This window comes from Odontomachus brunneus, unplaced genomic scaffold (genome assembly GCF_010583005.1).
Source record: "Odontomachus brunneus isolate Ranch 3 - 2012 unplaced genomic scaffold, Obru_v1 Obru_scaffold_011, whole genome shotgun sequence".
NCBI lineage: Eukaryota > Metazoa > Arthropoda > Insecta > Hymenoptera > Formicidae > Odontomachus > Odontomachus brunneus.
In genome coordinates, this window is record NW_022639461.1 from 459,520 (window position 1) to 478,365 (window position 18,846).

The 18,846-nt window shown below is 43.6% G+C and overlaps 1 protein-coding gene across 12 annotated transcripts in view; it reads left to right on the forward strand.

The window, feature by feature from the left end:
- The window catches only part of LOC116840694 (cAMP-specific 3',5'-cyclic phosphodiesterase), a 474,033-nt gene that overhangs the window by 336,395 nt on the left and 118,792 nt on the right, over positions 1 to 18,846 (forward strand). Inside the window, exon 1 of one of the 12 annotated variants that reach the window (XM_032807762.1) lies at positions 12,629 to 13,916. The exons of the other annotated variants lie outside the window; for them this stretch is intronic. Within the exon in view, the coding sequence (XP_032663653.1) occupies positions 13,687 to 13,916 (230 nt within the window). The 5' untranslated portion in view covers positions 12,629 to 13,686. Of the gene's footprint in view, positions 1 to 12,628; positions 13,917 to 18,846 lie in introns of those variants that run through there. 12 annotated transcript variants of the gene reach the window in all.

An 18,846-nucleotide genomic window follows, 5' to 3' on the forward strand; every position in this document is an offset into this window, starting at 1 on the left:
ATGTGGTGCACGTGCGCGGACGTGCGCGTTGTCCCACGCGGTAGTCTCTTCGTTTCCCGGGGATGGAAGGCCGCGTGCGCTTCTGGTCCATCTCCTTCGCGCGTGTTTGCGCTCTCTGGCGCAAACGAGGGATTCGGCCGACTGGTGAAGTGATGAAGTAACGCGAACTTGCAACTGTTTTGTAGCAAGATCCTGAGCTGAGGTGCATGCGCGCTGCCGACGTGTTCCGTGCCAAAGTAATCCGCGTTTTGCGCAAAGATGCTCTAAAAGCGTCGCTTCTAGGCGCGTTTACTCATCGAGATATATTTAGCGCGTAACCGCGCGAGTGTCCAGTATAACACGATAAATCTTACGGGCGTCACATTTTATGAATTGTGTCATTAATCTCGCGGCCGCGGCGATATTTCCGAGTTCTTTGACGGCTAGAATGTGTCCAACACGTTGCGTGATCTGCATATAACGACGCGTCCCTGCTCTCAGTGAGTTATTCAGCGCTCGACGTGAGACCGTTTCCACGCGTCGTCTCACGGGAGACGAACTAACGGCTCAATTTTGCAGAATTGACGCTAAGTAGCTACAATTTTCTTCGCAGCGCGATGAGAGGACATGTTTCTCGATGGAGCACAAAGACCCGTATTAATAGTCGTCACTTGAAACTTATCTCACGCGAGAAATACTCAGATCTAAACTTAGAGTTTGATTTGAGCTTTTCAATCATATAATCCACGCGACATTACATTTGTTATCGCGATTCGGCTAAAAGTTCACATCTATTTCTAAATTCAAATCTCAGTATCTCACCTGAAGCAAGTTCCAAGTAATGACTGTCAATACAGGTCAAAGAGACTTGACCGCACCGATCGTACATTGCAATTTGCGCATTTGATTATTTATTGGTTGGATTGTTTATTGATCTTGTCCTTTATTAGGCGCTTGTTTGTATTGCTCGACACTTTCGACACTTGTACACTTAATGTCCATTGCACATTGCATTTCTCTTTAAAAATAAGAGTTCTCATTGGATTCCGTTTATTGCATCTGGTGTGCAGCGGGCACAAAAGTGTCAAAAGCAACGCGAATAAACTCATTTTTATATCTAAAGCTTGACACATTGTATACGGTATCTCGCGCCGTCCCGTTTATCACGATAATCGCGAGTGCGTTTTGTCTGTCCTGCTCTCGGCGGCCGGACCTTCAAGTGAAAGTGGCGGGTCACGAGTCAGCCGCAGTGCCGTATCAAGCGGCTGGCCAGCTGCTTGCCCGCCTGCACAGAAGAATATTTTGTTTAGAAATATTTTTATTTTTGACATATTAATCTTCAAATAAGATCGCATAGCGTTAAAAAAAATTTTTTTGGTATTATACATATGTGACGCTAATCTGCCTTTACGTCAATCGATGCGCTTGAGTGATAATAACTTTCTTCGCAGTCTGCTTTCAGATATAATACTATACTCATTCCGGACAGACGTTGTCTTTTGCTAGAATCTGAAGCTTTTGACTCTAATAAGAATTTAATTCGATACCTCGTTATCGAGACTCTCATTGTTGAAAATTAAGAAGACTAAGAAAAGCTTATCACTTGATCAAACGTTTCTAAGGAAAGAAAGAACAGATAAAGAGAGAGAAAGAGAGAGAGAGAGAGAGAGAGAGAGAGAGAGAGAGAGAGAGAGAGAGGAGAAAATAGAAAGATGTCCAAGTCATCCGAGAAATAAAGACGCATCTCGTGAATGTTATCGTTGAAATTACTCTGGACGATCAGATCGCGCCGCGCTCGCGGCGCGTCGGGATTACGCTCGTGGTAGCTCCGACGTTTAAGGGATTTACTCACTTATACCAAAAATGTTTAAAATTATACAAAAATTTAACGTAACATTTATCGCAGTGCAACACATTTGTAGTTAAAGCCTGCGACTTATCTGCATCGTTCATAAGAAATTTAACACTGAATATCGCAATTTTGCACACACAACTTTATGATAGAAGCAGTTTAGATGACCATTATTCCGATGTAACTTTGTAAGTAATACGAATAAGAAATTTACCATTATGTAGATTACATATTAAGAAACACGATATAAAGAAGAAAAAATAATATTCGCTATACCGTCTCTGTGTAATGGTTGGCCAGAAAATTGCTGCTTTGTGTTTCGAACAGCATTGTACTGAAATGTGACAAGGTATGTGTGTGAGATTAGTTTCAAATCTAACATTTATTATTTAGATAATAAAATAAATATATGAAAACATAATTTTATCCGATAAAAATAGAGGATTACAAATAGCTCCCTTGATTGAGCCATTAAAAATACGCCCCGTGAGCGCTCTGAAGATACATACCTGGTGAATAAACTCCTTAACACGGTCGAAAGAGCTATCGCAAGACAATCGATCCTCGTCCTTTCCGTTCGCGTCGAGGACGACCCGGCGTTCGAGAATTCCGCTCAGACCACGTTTCTAGCCGGGTAGACTTTCATAATTATCACGACGTGAGGTAATCGCGATGATGGGAACTTTATAATTCTTTTAATTATACTTGCGAAGTGAATATACTGTGTGTTAAATTAATTATTAAATTTATATCGCATATGTAAATTTCTTGTTGTACTGCTGCAGCAACAAATTTACTAAACATTACACTCGGATTTTCATATTGCATTTAATATGACGTATTGTTTTGAACAACTCTTGATAATTTTTCTCGTGCTTCTTTCGTGCTATATCTTGTCATTCCATGTGATAAGTATGATTGCAACCTGATCAGTCATAAATCCAGGTAGCAAGGTGACGTCTAAAACGTCATAGACGTCTTAATAACGTCTTAATGACGTCTTTAGACGTCACTTTGCTACCTGGGAAGAGACATAACGGATTTAATGATGTAACATACTTAAAATTGTACAGTTTACGCATATCAGTCTGTCAGGGTATCTTGTCCTCGTGCTGATCGTACGCGCCGTTCTCTGATTGTGCGCTCCTCCACAAACAAAAGGGTATCATTTGTCCTTGGGGACAGCATGAAAAACCGATCAACACATTGAATAGCGAGTTTTTAGCGGCGTTGTGACAGTTCTCGCGAATTACACGGGACGTCATGCGTGATGACGTCTACAGCAGGGTGGCATCGGTGGGGATTAACTTACACTTTTCGCGCCGAACGTCTCGGCAGGGACAGGGGAAGCTTGGGCGACGAGAGGGAGCTTCTCGCGCGGAATATTCCGTACTGCTCGGCGAACAACACGACAGCACGTAGCTTTCTTCTGCCTCCGTCTGTCGCGAGGGGGTAGTTTTGAATCAGTTAGCGTTAGAAAGGGCGCCACGTATTCCAGCAGCGGCTGACCTGCCTAGATAAAGGCTTATCAACATGACAAAGCGAAATTATGTATTTGTATTACAACGGCGGCGTTACAATGACCGTCTCGGCGCGATTCCGATAAATTCGCCGGCGCGAGACAGACGTAGTTTTTGATCGCGTTGCCATTAGGGGAGACCAGAGCTATATGGCCCCAAGGATATATTGCTCATATGCTTTTTTTAGTATTTATCTTGAGAGGAACAGTAGATACAAAATCGTGGAATGGTCCTTTTAGAACGTAAATATTTTTCCCTGAGTCTCACTAACATCGAAATAATATTACAGTTAAGAAATAGAAAAAATTGATTTGGTAATACAAAGTAAATTTTTAAGCTTCTCGGAATTTTCTATTAATATTCTCCATCGTGACTGAATAAAATTAAGCAATGTGTAGCTAAAATGAAATTTCTTGTATGTATATGATATACTGTTTCTCTGATAATAAATTTTCATACATAAAATGATTGCAATGAAACAGTGCATATAGGCGGACGAGGTAAAGTTGGCCCGGCAGGAGGGCTATGAAGACCTCTCGGGGAGATCCTGAAACTATTAATCAGGATACGTAGCCTTCTTATCCTACATTATTGAACAACTGAACGCAGTATCAGGATAAGATGGCTATACTGCTGCATATTTGTATTTGGTTATCACAAGACAAAATATACGGTCAATAGGGTCGTGGCGGGCATGAATACATAGAAGAACCTTACTTCTATCATGTTTATACAGTCAGTTACAACAATTAGTTGCCTGAGAAGTTGTAACTTCAAAATTCTTAAATATAGAGCATTTAGCTCTGGTATCCCCTAACCATGAGACCGTCAACAACAAATGGCCAGTTGCCGAATTACGGGGAAAAGTGGAACGAAGCGACGATAAGAGTTACCACAATGAATCGGCCAATTATATCAATTCGAATCGTGTCGTCGTGTGCGTCAATTTTGACGGAATTATTGAACGTGTCCAATTGAATGACGAGCGGCGCTTGTCGGTATCACAGGCTCGCCAGAGCTCTCTCGTGCCGTCACGAGAATGGCCGAAGCCAACCATTACGCCATGATAGTCCGAGCCGCGGCCGCCGCGCCGACCTTGCCAATGTTGACGCTATCGGAACCTGTGTTAGGAAACTGTAGTTGTGTCATTATTCGATCAAGTGTCAAGCAGCCGGTGCCAACGTGAGAGAGTCGAGACACGCTTGCCTTCATTATAGCACGGCCGTCGCCGTCGATTGTTTCCACGACGGCTCGCGTCACGCACGCGGTGGGGACGGACACGCGCGTGAGGGGTGGGAGATATTAATTCAACCGTCGCGGCTTTTCTCGCGCTCAAGTGCATGTGCAATGGTCTTCGAGCAGCGGTAACGTTCTCCACGCATACATACGTGCGCGCACGCCATTGCACAGACAGACATACGCATGCAGTCGATGACGCGGGATTGCGCGGCGCGGCGCCACGACGCGACGCGACGCGACGCGGCGCGTCGCGGCTCCCGCGCCGGTGCATCGCGTGACCGCGACGCGCGGCCCGCCAACTTTAGTTGGCGTTGACTCACGTGGACGTGCGGCGGTTTTGCGAACGAGGTCTTTCGCCGTTCTTCCGTGTAAGTTCGACACGAAAGGTCGTCGCATCGTCGTCGTCGTCGTTGTCGTATCGCGCGAGCGCGCGTAGCGATTGTGCTAATTGGTCGCGCGGCGACGGACCGTTAATTATGCTCGCCGAGTTTCCGCCGATCGGCCGCGCGTCGAGCGTCTCGCCGGGATCCGAGTGTCCTTGCCGAGAACGAGGACCAGTTTCCCTGACGCGTCACGAGCTCCTGTTCTCCAACGGCATTGCCGCACGCAACGGTACGCGACTATCGATTGTTCCTGGAGCAGCTACGTGTGAGAACTCCCGCGGTTTCCAGTCGGAGCCGTGACCACGCGCTGAGGAGATCCACGAAGGAGGTCTAGCTCGCGCGTCCCGATGTTCCGCTCGGTCGTTGCTTGTGCGTTCTGAATGCAAGTGCTCGTTCGACAGTTCAACGTGCTCCGGGACCTCTCCGCGAGACGATCCGCAGTGAAACATTGATGAGGAGTCTACTCTCTCTCGACGTGAACGTTTGGAATCGTCCGGTCGGTCGCGCGTGACGCGTTGAATGATCGCGACGTGATGTGGTCGTTGGAAATGGCGAATTTTTCCGCCGTAGAAATTCGCGAATGAGACGTCCAGCTTTATCCTTACTGTTGTCTTATCGAAGAGATCGGCTGACATTTAAACGAGACTCACAGAGCCACCCTCAGAAAACGCGCTCAAATAGACAATTAGGATACGCAATACGTTGCTCGCGAATTACAGAGCGGTAAAACGCTTGCGCTCCATCTCCATCGGCGAGTAATATTTCTGTCGCGAGATCGACTTAGTTCCCTACGCCACATTGTGCATGTGCATGCGACAGCGTAAATAATTTAAGCAGCTATAGTATTGGTAACGAGGTTCCCAGTTTTGCCGTCTCCGTTTCTCTTGGTACGTTACTTTTCTACGCGGCACTTTTTGCCTCTCTCTCTCTCTCTCTCTCTCTCTCTCTCTCCTCTATCCATTCCCTCTCTCTTTCCCCTTCTCTTTATATAGTCGTAAAGTCCACTCGTGTGCGCGACGCGTTTTCTCATTAACATACGCTCTTATCGAAATGATAAGTAGAGCCCCAACGGTTCTTTCCAGAGAGCTAAAAACGATCATCACAAAGTGCCGCTTTGTACGGAGCACTGTTGGGAATTCATTAAACGAATACTTCATGCCCGGTTTGCCGATCGCTTTAAGATCGATCAAAAATACATCAAGCCAAGTTTGACGCGCGTGACACGTCACGCTTGCGTTATCATTCACGACGTTAATTCGTTGCGACGGTACAGGAATACGCGCCAGGAAGTTCGTGTATCATTCGTGTCGCTTTATCAACGAGTCGTATTAGGCTCACTTGGAAATTCAGTATTGTTACTGGCGAGGCGCTTATTTCATTGACCGGACGACCGGGCGAGTAATCAGCGCCGATACGTGCCACTGACGCACGCGTGCGCTCTCTTTCCCTCGTGGTCCTCGCCGGTTTCTAATGTTGTTACCAAATGTGTCTCGTAAAATCAAAGCACATTGAACGCGAGTACCTGGCCTGTCAGAGCCGCCGCGAATGCGTGTTCGTTGCTCAATTTGCTAATGTTTCCATCGTGTAATTGCGCGCGCCAAGATTGCCTTGGCTAACGTAATATAATCAGTTGCAGAGCCGTTTGGACACACAATGAAGCTGGGGGCTCAACAAACTGCTAAAATTGAGATTCATTACGGACGGACTTTAGCGCAACAATAATATAATTTATAATTATAAGTAATAATAGTGAAGAATATAATTATTCTGCACAGTGAGAAGTTTGTAGTAAAAATTACTACAGAATTTTGTAACCCAGAAATGAATCGACCTTCTATTGAAGTTACCAGAATTATGTTCAACGAGATTTCTGATTAACTTGAACAGAATTCTGTAACATCAGTCGGAATTTTCTGGTTTGTTCATATTTCACCAGAAATTTATTAATTCATTCAAATTTTTTTGTACATTTCTCTAGCGAAATTTACCATTCTCAGCAAGGTAGATTTTATTAACGGTCTATATTTGCGCAACTAGAAATATAGGAAAATTAAAAAGATTTTCTGAAAGAAGAAACTGATTTCATCCCTTTGACACATTGTGATATCCCGGCCGGATAATTTTAGTTTAGAAAAATTATTTCTCTATGTAATTAATCACTAATATCAAACATTTTTTTCAACGTAGTTTTTTCGCCTCCGCGCTCTCGTCTCCACCTCGGTCTCCGTTTCTCATGTCCACTTCGTCGACTCCAATTTTCCCCGTCGTCCATCGATCCGCTCCGTGGTCGTTGATCAACCGCGAAAGCCGTTCCGGTCGCGGAAACCGCTCCGTCGATTTTTCCGCGACGTTCGCAGATGCGATAACACGCCGTGCACACGAGTGTCTCGCTTTGCTTCCCGAGGACTCGCCGACAACCGGTCGTCTACTCGGCGTTCCAAGTCGAGTAATCGTTCAACGATCGGTCGAGGAGTACTTGTTGAGCCCTTGGGGTCGCACCAATGGCTCCAATTTTCCTAATGGACTTTATCGACCTACCGAATGCTCCCTAGCCAGCCGTTCACTTTCGCTCGTTGACCATTGTGCGATTTTTGGCACAGCCGTGAGTACTCCGCGACGCCCGGAAACAAAAGGTCCCATCGCAATTTCTCGCCGCAGGAAAGCTCTGCTATGACTTAGCCAAAACTATATTCGCGTGTCGGTCGCGTTATCATCGTGCATCTGTCTTGATGAGGAGTCCGTTTTGAATTTCCGGAATACGCAGAGAGAAAAGCGTCCTTCAACTTTTTGATTTCCGAATGCCAAGGTTGGTTCGGAGAATCTTGAAGTTCTGCTCTCTAAACGTGTCGACTCAATCGATAATAATAATAAAATTGCGCTAAAATTCGTTAACACGTTCGCCAACGTTACACATAGTGTGACACACCGATATTTCTCATTTCAAGTTCATCGCTATTCCAGATCTTCAGTTGTACTTGAGAATATGTGCTAAAGTGGATGACGAACTCGAAAAATGTCGATAACGTAGAGACAATCATCACTAATACGATTGCATTGTCCTTTCGGTATTTCCTGTACAGTGGATTGCAAAACGATTCAAACACAATGAAGTTGGGAGCTCACTAAACTGTCCAAATTAAAAGTTATTACTGACGGGCCTGCCTAGTAATTATATTAACAATAACAATTGTTATTAATTATTATTAATAGTATTCTTATTATTCTTAGTATAATAGTATTCTTAATATTATAAATAATTAAATATTATAAATAATTATACTATAAATAATTTAAATACTATAAATAATTTAATACTTATACTATTAATTACATATTATTATTCCGTAAGCCCACTGCGATAATAATTTTCAATTTTCACAGTTTGGTGGGCTTCCAACTTCATTGTGTCTAAACCGTTTTGCAATCCACTGTGCATATAAGTTTTATGTAAATGTGTACTACTTTGTTTATCGTGCTAGCAGAAAACATAACTATGCCTACGTAGAAATCCTCCCGCAAACTTTTCGTACACTTGGAAATTCAAAGATACAGAAACGTCTCTTGAAATTATCGTTAGCAAACACTGAGGCACATATCTAGCTGCACAATTCTGGTATCTACTTGTAAATACTTACGCCAACTGACAACTCGAGATGTCAGTTTAAAAATTTTCATCCTTTTTTTTATATACATCGAAGCAATCTATTACTGCACGTATTTTCGGTATGTAGAGGCATTCGTAATTCTGTGCATCCTATTCGACGTACAATTTGCAGAAAGAAATTAGTATCTTATCTGTGAGATTCTCAAACATGGTATACCTTTAACATATTCATTACCGACGTAACATGTGTCGCAACGGTGTTTTTTTTCTATATCCACGTGTAAACAAAGTCTGCTTTCCACGGTTACAGGAAAACAGACGTGATATGGAGAAAATTCTTCAAATAAAACGTGTTAAAAATTGCAGACTGTAACCAACTGTTGGATCAAACGTATCTTTTCACTCAATTCACTTTAATTTGACGATATTTGTGAGTAAATTGTCAATACTGCGCGAAACTCTGCGGAGCGCAAAGGATTAATTCACATTGGATAAATTCGAAAATAAAACCATCAGCATATACACTCGGTTACTAAACGGTGGCCACACGTTTTTCCGAATAAAGTTACAGCACTTTTGGTTGTCACAATCGACAGGGACACTGTAATATTAATATCACTGTTAAACATTTCTAGCACCAGGCACGTCATTCTCTTTTGTTTTTCCTTTCTCTCTCTCTCTCTTTCTTTTTCTTTTTCAGATAAGTGTTTAATGCAATATGAACGGATTCGTATTAATTTTATTAGAGAAACAATCGCGCGACTTTCGGAAGTTTGTCACTGCCGCCATGGTCGTATACGCTATATACGCAATGACGTCATCGGTCTATGCGAGTCACGGTCGGTCGCAGTTAAACAAAAAATCGCGCTACCAGCCGAGGTTAATTATTTCGCTTTCAGTCGACTTTCTGTTAAGCACGAAAACCGCGATCATTTGCGAGGGCATCGAGTTACATTAAACTTCCTTCGCCCGCGACTTTTTCTAACGACGTCGGCATTACAATCGACCGTGCACGGAAACGTTTTCCCCCGTATACATGTGCGTATAAATAACACGCGCGCGCACTTTATCGATAACATCGCGATTAGATAATGACGAAATAACGAATAGTTAGTACTACCGACGGCAAACTGTACGAGCCTGTCGTCAGGTATCTGGTTACAGAAAAATTTTCAGACAGATTAGAGCTCGCTTGGGTCATATCTCTGGTTTAATTATTTATTTATTTATTCAACGAAAATAAATCCCTTTTTTACATAAAATGAGACAAGATAAGGTTTTGAAAAACGAACGCGTTCTCTTTGTACATTAAGCTGCAAATGCACTTTTACTTATACAGAAAAAAATATATTCTTGTTTAGGAAATATTTTTATTTTTGACATGTCAGTTTTAAAATGAGATCACGTAATATTAAAGGAGAGAATAAATTAGTTGCGACAATACATTTTATATATATGATTCAACAAAGAAAAATATATATTCTTTTATTCAAAAAGTATTAAAAAATAATTTTCAAATAAAAAACACAAATAAAAAGCAAATGAAAAATACAAATATTGGATTGGAAATATGATATTTTTAAATTTTTTCTTATAAGACTATTATATACAAATAAAATTGTGACATTGTTGAAATTGTTGAAATTTAAGACTTTAAAATTCTTATAACAAAAATAGCTCTCCTCTGTAGCATCTTCTTATACGTGACGCATGCAAAGAATTTCATTTGTTTACATTATTTTAGTTAGATCTAAGCTAGCTGTTAGGACGGCTTTATCGATATTTCTTACAAGCGTTCGAGGAGTCCTCTTTCCGTAGCGGGATCGCATGCTATTCTACACCCCAAGTTCTACACACTCTCCGAATTTGCTCCAATATAAAATTGAAGGGAGAACATCGCGCAATGTCGCTTCGCGTATTTCACGGACAATAAAACAATCTATTAACGAACCATTAAACTCTCGAGCGCGTCGGGCATTGTAAATTCAAATGCTAAGAATCGAGGACCGTATAACGAAAGAGAGAAAGGAAGGGGGAGAGGGAGAGAGAGAGAGAGAGAGATTCGTTTACGATTATGGTGGAGAAATGTATAGTCGCTAGTGCGCGGTGAATTCACACCGCCTGTATCGCGCCGCCGACCATTTAATTGTTAATTTCTGAGGAAATTATGTGACGCTCACGGCTGGAATTTTGCGTAGCGTGTCACGCAGTAGCGTGGGGAGGCATTATCGAGAAGCGCGATTTCAAGGAACGCGCGTGCGGTTCGCTTGAAACTTATTCGAATCTCGTCGGAGAAGTGGCAACGAGCTCGAACTCGCAAAGCGAACGCGATTAATTATACTCTCAACGAAGCGCAGTGTGCATCTCTCTCTATCCTTCTCTCTCCTTCTCTCGCACTCGATAAATTGGACGAGACTGCTGGCGAGCATGAAGCACGCTTTTTGTTTCTCGCGAACGGGCATTTGATTTGATTTCTTTCCGCTCGTGCGATTTCAGAGGGATCTGAAACATCTCTTGTCCGCAGGTGTGTTTTGTTATTAATGGCGCGCACAAGAGAAATGTCACAGGCGGTGACATTTCTATCGTGTCCCGTCGATGCAACGGGAACGCGGCCTACGTGCGCAGGCTCTGCGTTCCGCGCTTGTCGTTTGAGGAAGACACACTTACTCCATAATGGGAGAATCGGCTATTTTTAATCTCGGGACTACCCTTCTCGCTCGGTAAGTCCTTAATTCTCTCTTTTTCGCGTGCGGGCGATCCGCGCACAAACGATCGCTTTTGTCGCCCTCATTGGAAGGCGTTCAGCTGATGATTATTCACACGCAACATCTGCGCCTTTGTGATTTTTCAAAAAGACCGGCGCGTGCAGCCGCGCGATATCTCGCGCGAGCGCGCGGATATGTATTTCCGGCCGCGCTTGTCGCACGGCTGTCTCGGCTGCAACTTTCGAACAATAAATATCGCGCTTGCCCGATATTGGCTCGCTCTCGTAATGAGCTGCGCGCGAATCAATTTAAATGACGTCGGATTATTGCGCTGCTGTCAACTCCCGCGTTCGCGCGCGCGCACGCGCGACGCCCACATGACAGTTTCTCGCGGAGTGTGTAAAGCTCGTCGCGCGAAACGTGGCCTATTTCTTGCCGCGCGGCTTGTGCGTCTTTCTTCGACGCTAATGACGCCCCGACGACGAGACATCGTTCAGCTCCGCAAGAGGGAGAGAAGAAGCGAACGTTGTTCGGGGCTGTATATACACCTAAATTGGTTTCGAGAGCGCGCAAACTGCTTCGCGGACATTCGCGCGTGAGACTCACGCGGCAGAAGTCGTTTTTCCCAAAATATCGCCGCTGGCGCTTTTTGTTTATGCATCGTGTTCATAAAGCACGATTTATTTTGAAACTATGAGCTTGACCACTTGGCACAACTACGTCGTTCGAAAGGAATTTATTTAACGCGGAGGACGCAACATTCCAACGCGCCAAGGAGAGATTTCGAGGTGCCGAGGAAAACTGACGAGCTGTCTCTCAGCACGTTTCATTCTTTGTCTTGGCGTAAATTATTGTGTTTATTGCGTTCTTTTGAACGTCGCCATTAACGGCTAATTAAAACGAGAATGTGACTAAGCTATCGCGAGCATTGTCTATATTAATTGAACGAATCGTAATTATATTTTAATTACGTCTCTCTGTATTTCTCTCTTTCTCCTTCTGTCTCTCCCCCTCTTTCTCTCTCTCACGCTCTCTCATTGTCAGTGCTGCATCATATTCGGTAAAACGGAGACGGACATTTCTCTCAGGGTTAAAATTACGTCGCTAAAGTCGCTTTGAGGATGTATTGCTCATATATAATCTGTATTAAAAATAATTGAAGATTAGAAATATACTAATATTTTTATTTGTGATTTAAAAACGTGTAATGTATACATATGTATGATACAGACTGTTGAGTGAGACTACATATTTTTATCTCATCACATTTGTACAGTTTATTTGTTTTATATTATTCTTCCGACTTTTTTTAAACCTTTTTTTTAATTTTGAGCTACAATGAAATTTTATATATTAATTGAGACTCATCGTTACTTTTTAATTATCTTTTCCTTCATCAAAGATAACATCATATATTTCGCTTAAAATATTCTCAAATAGTAGGATTATGTCAAATGACATATTATTCACATTAAAGCGTCATTGAAATGTGACGCGTTATTGAAATGTCATTTGACGTCATCATGCATGCTGGATTTGCACTTCAAAGTAGAGTAACTCGTGATCCAGACTCTGATTTAGTGCAGCAAATTGCCCGCGATAGCAATATATATATTAATATTTATTGCTGTCGCGAGCAATTTGCTGCATTGAATCAGAGTCTGGATCAATATAGATAGCAAAATAGATTCACCTCTAATTTTTTCGAAATTCTTTTATTATTTTTGAGATATAGGCAATACATCTTTTGCGTGACAACAACATAATGTAACACAATATCGTGATTCGAAATTACGTAAACAGAGATGACATTAAACGAGATGGAGCGAATAGCGAAAGTGCAAACTGTTTTTAGTTTCTGATGTCGTTGAAGGAAATTGAATCGCTGCGTCTCGTAGTACCAGAGCAGCGCAGAGCTGGCCCCTCGGTAGGGGAGAATCCGATCCCCGAAGGAAATCTGTAAGTTCAATCAAAATGGACTGCGCGTACGTGACGTATTCGGTGAGCTCCATTGGCGCGAGTTCGCTGCGTCTCGTGGACGGAAAGTTTCGTTGAAGAAAATAGACGAAAAGACAAAGGCGCGACTCGCGCACCCACTCTCCTCCTCCTCCTCCTGCCGTTTATGATACATACGAACTGAATTACCTCTCGGATTTTCGTCACCGCGAAACGAGATGAGGTTCTCACGCGAGAGACTTGAGAAGCGAGACGACGGCGAAGACGACGACGAAGACGAAGACGAAGACGACGGCAACGAAAAGTGTGCAGCTGTCTCGAGTTATCGATCTCGAGGCGCGGTAGAAGCAGTGAGCGTAATTTCGCGAGCGAGGCCGCGCCGATAATTAGCGGTGCCGTTATCGATGAGATACTATCGGTTGCGCGAAGGTGAAGGAAACGCGCGAAGATGATCGCAGTGTCGCTCTTCATCTGGACGATAACCAGATCGAGGGACCGGTCGGAGATTGAACTGGAGAACAGGCGAGATTCCCAAAGGGACTCCCTGTACAATCGGGACCGCGCGGATTCCAGGCGGAATTCCAGAGAAACGGCGACGATCGGGTTAGCCATCGTCGATCGGAGGCGGCATCGTCCTCGGCGGCATTCGCGCCGATATTACGTCGATCGTAACAAGAGGTGAGTGGGCGCGGTATTTCGCCAGCCAGTCGCACAGACAGGGAGAGAGAGCCTCCTCGCCGAAATCGGCCAAGATCGAATCGCGGAGAACGATTAAATCGCCGCGGCAAGTGTCGGATAAAGACGTCACCCAAATAAACTCTCGTGATTGTTACAATGTGAGACAGTCGCAAACTTTACAATCGCTTTAGTTATATTTACAAAGCAATTGTATTGAATTGATGGTAAAATTTACATAATAGTGTAGATTTGTTTATATATTGATGCGGCAACAAATTTGTATTCTGATATATTTTCATATCAAATTTTGCAGGATATTGTTTTTAAAAAATTTTTTATCATTTTCTTTTAGAGTGTTTCTACTGCATTAATTTAAACGTTGTATTTGCATCATGCAGTAACGTAAATTTCTGCTTATATTAATGCAGCAACGAATTTGCTAAAAGTTACACTCTACTTTTCATATATTACTTTACATGATATATTGTTTTGAGGGAATTTCGACCATTTTCTTCATATCTTTATTTCATCATGTTATATAACGAATATAAGTGCCGCACGAGCCACTCATAAGGGTTGTAACCTTTAAAGATCGACTAATAGAATTGCTGCCAAATTGACGGCTGTCTCTCCGGGTAATATCGACTTAACGATCCCCTCCTGCTCCCTGCTCTCTCCTTCACTTCGCCCCCGCAGCTCGCGCAAAATATTGCGAGCGATTAATAGAGAGGCATACAATCGACTCTTCTCGCTATCGAACGTTGCGAGGCGGGCTTATTGAGATAAACCGTAGCCGCTTAATACCGCTTCAAGATCACATCCGCCGAGGTTTATTAAATCCGATCCCCCTCTCTTACTTTAATGCCAACGTAATCGATGCGGCCGCGCGCAAGAGCTCTCGCCGGCTACGCGACAAAAGTCAATTACCGTCTGCTGTCTGATACACTTGGCCGCAAAATGCGCGAAACAGTGCACTGACGTAGTAGTTAACGCGTCGACGGGCGACGGCGAGTTCGTTTTCGTGCAAATTTCTTATCGTAGCGCGATCGCGCATTCGCTTTATTTGCAGTTCTTATCGGGCGTATCGATAAATGGCGTTTGTACGCCTAATTCGCACGCCTAATAACGTAGGTTACTAAGCGGTCAAGAAAGGAAACCTGCGGCTCCAATTACGCGGCTGGATTCTCGCCGTGATAAGTAAAGTTTCTGGTCGAGATCGGCGGAGTTTCGCGTATCAGGAAACTTGCCGCGTTTTTCATCGGACGGCTTTTTCGCGGGCTACCAGAAGCCGTTATATTTGCATACTCGATCGTCGTCCGCAATATTTTCTGGATTATCGTCTCGGGAGCATCGATTCGCCGCAAAAACCGGATTTCGTACGCGAAGTCGCGCGATCTACGCGATCGTTTGCATAATATTGTATTTGCGTAAATGCTGTTCCGCGAAGTACATCGATTCTCTCTTTTTCCCCACTCTCTCTCTTTCTCTCACTCTCTCTATCTATCAATCTGTCTTTCTCTTTACCTTTCTTTCTTTCTCTCACATTTTTTTACGATATTCTTGCGTATCGTATCCGCGAGCTCGAGTTCTTGACACAAATCTGGTGACCCTGAAGGATACGTAGGTGATAAACACCCTTAACAACCGCACGGCACGCTAACTCTTTCGAGATCGATACCATGGCGCTCTTAAAACGCGGACGCGCGCGCGCGTAAAAGTCGTGCGAGCGTGGAGATGATCGTTTAAATATTCATATTCCTTAGGTATCCCGGGATCCCGTCGGGTTTTTGCTCACGCCTCAATCCGGCGAGCGATACGCCCGAGTCGATTTTGCGGCGACACCGTCGGGAATGTCGCGTTGTGACGCGACGCGAAGCGCCTTCTCGCATAAGAATTTTCTTGGCATCCAATCCGATTCCCCCAAAATAATAGTGGCTCCTGGTTAGAAATGTAATGATTCAGACGTGTGCGATTCTAGCCAGGAAAGTCTTCCCGATATTCTCTCTCTGATCTTTATTTTATATCCGATTTCGAACAAACACGCTCTTCTACTTTGTTCTACTCAAAGTAGCGTTTTCAATAACGTACTCAAAGTAGCATTTTCAGAAAAGTAACGTAAAGTAGTGTTTCCAGTAAAGTACTCAAGATATCTTAAAAGCATTTTATTCTCCTGTTTTCATATTTTGCCGAGTGTAATTTATTTTCCGTACGGCTTCGTGCACGCGCGATTGCACTTCTCGCGAACCTTCAGAATGGGAAATCTGCATAGGGCCATTGCGCGTCATCCTACGCGACACATACACGTTGCATCGGCGCGACGACGTGTCGATGAGACGACGTTAATTGGTGACACATCCAAAGACACGCGCGCGCGCGTTCGTACCTTCGTACGAGCAGCTTTAATGCGGCAACGATGCTCGTTAACGTACGTCCACGTGCGATCTCGCGCGGCGCGGCTAAATGACGGTTGGATCTCGTTTAAATGGAAAACCGCCGGCGAAGAACGAGCAGCTTCGAAGGCAGAGGACGTTGAAGAAGACCGTCTGAACGTCCTTCGAGAGCGTCGACACGCGCGACGCTCGACTCCGGTTCGTTCTTTCTCTGAAGCCTCTCGACATTCCGCTCGCGAAACTCTCATTCCAATCCCGATTTGTTCCCTCAAATTGATAAAGCACTCGCCGTTTGCTCATACGACAGTCGCGAAGCGTTTCCATAGTTCTCGTTCGTTCCGCTCGTCGAACAGCGGCTGATCGGGGACCATGGGTTTCCTCTCTTGTTATTCTTTCTTATTACCTCGGGAAGGTCTGGGCTTTTAAAATTGACGACATGGCGCGCCTGGGGTTGAAGTCCTTTCCCATTTCCTCCTGTGTTTTGATTTCATACTCCAAGAACCGCTTCCGACCGGGTCTTCTTAATGCTCCCGCTCGAGCTTTCGAAAGAGGAAAGCGGATTTTTCCAACAAATTGTCCCTCTTGCTCTCTGCCCTTTTTCCACAGCTACGCCGAGGATTCCGTCGCGGATAATCGCACGGCGCGCGTCGGCTGCAGCCCTTCGTCGTCCTCCACCATCCATCACTCGCCGAGCACACGAGTCCCTACGTGAAAGGGCGCTTCTATCGTACCTTAAACCGCGCCGTATATCACATCACCTCGAAAGCGGCGTGTGTCAATTCGAGATTTCCATGTAAACGAGATGATCGTCGTTGCATTCGCGCGTAAACAGCCCGACGATCGATGGCGCGCACGTTTGCGAGCAATCGCGATTGCATCTTGCTTCCACGTCACGCATAATAACGACTTTAATCGGTGTAACGCGCTACCACGAGATCACACTCGGGCAGAAGTAACAAGATGGGGAGGAAACTACTCGCGGCCGTAGGAAAGACCGGAGCTATATGACTTCAGTGTGCTCATATTTTGCTTATATATATTTTTTAGTATTTATCTTGAGAGGAATAGCGAGTACAAAATGGTTCTTTTAGAACATAAATACTTTTCCCTGAGTTTCATTGAAATCGAAATAATATTATAATTCAAAAAATAGAAAAAAAACTGTTTTGTTAATAGCATAGTAAATTTTCAAACTTTTTGTGAACTTTCTATTAATATTCTCCATCGTGACTAAATAAAATTAAACAACGTGTTACTTGCTAGAATAAAATTTCTTGCAAATGTCTGATATACTATTCCTGGTAATGCAATTTTCATTCGTACGATGATTGAACAGAGATACGGACGAGGTAAAGTTGGCTTATAATTAAGACCAGGAGGGTTGCAGAAACCTCTCGCGAAGACTTTGGAACTACTAATCAGGATACATATTTTATACACGTGACTTTCTTACTTTGTGTTACTGTGTATTTGAACCCGATACCAGGGCAAGACGACTAAGTTACTGCATGTTCATATTTTGATTATTACAAAATAAAATATACGGTTAACAGGGTCGTGGTGGGCATTAATGTATACACAAGATTGTTTCTATTATGTTCATAGAGTTAGTTATAAGAATTAGTTGCCTGAGAAATTATAACTTTGAAATTCTAAAATATAGGACATCTAACCCCGGTCTCCCCTATCGCGCGCGAATTTTTCAAGCGCTTACTGAGGGAATAAACTCGCTCTCTCTATTTCGTGTAAATAAAAAGAAAAAAAAACAGAGAGAGAAAGAGAGAGAGAGAGAAATAGAGAACACGCGGAACACATTTGAAAAGGTTGATTACGTAATAAAACAAGTTTCTTCTTGCGTCTCCATCCTTCTCGCGAAAGTTTTGATATATATGTGCCGCGTGTACACGTATATACGTACGTCCTTCTATCGTGTGTAACGATTGAAGAGCCAAGAAGAGATGAAAGCTAACTGAATTAAAAAAGAAACGTCCTCCCTCTGTCCTCTTCTCCCTCTCTCTACGTGGAAAAATGAAGAATAAAATGCAAATATTAGACACAGTCGTATTCCGGCAATTAAATTTCAAATAATTCCGAGCGCGCGATAAAAGTTGATAAATTTCAGCTGAGCGTAACGACATACGTATGAATCTCTCGTGTAAAGTAATTAGTGAGAATGAAGGGGTTACTGTCTGCGTGAAAGCTTGAAGTTTGCAGGCAGACAGCGTGATATCACAAAGCTGCATTGCTTCGAATTCGCCACTTTCTGTCGCTCTCTTCTCCCTCGCATTTTCTTCCACACATATCGCCGCAATATCTCGTTTCACAAGAGAGACCGATGAAAGTCCGTGCGCGCTTCCATATAAATAGCTGGCGATCTTCCGGCTATAAAAGCTTATATAAAAAATTAAACAACGAAAGCACGCGTGTTAAAAAAACTCGGCGAGTCGTGCCGCGGCGATTTACACGGACGACGTCCGCACCGCACGTGGACTTTCGACACGTTTACAAGATAAGTGTAGGAGTTACAGCGTTGCGGGGGG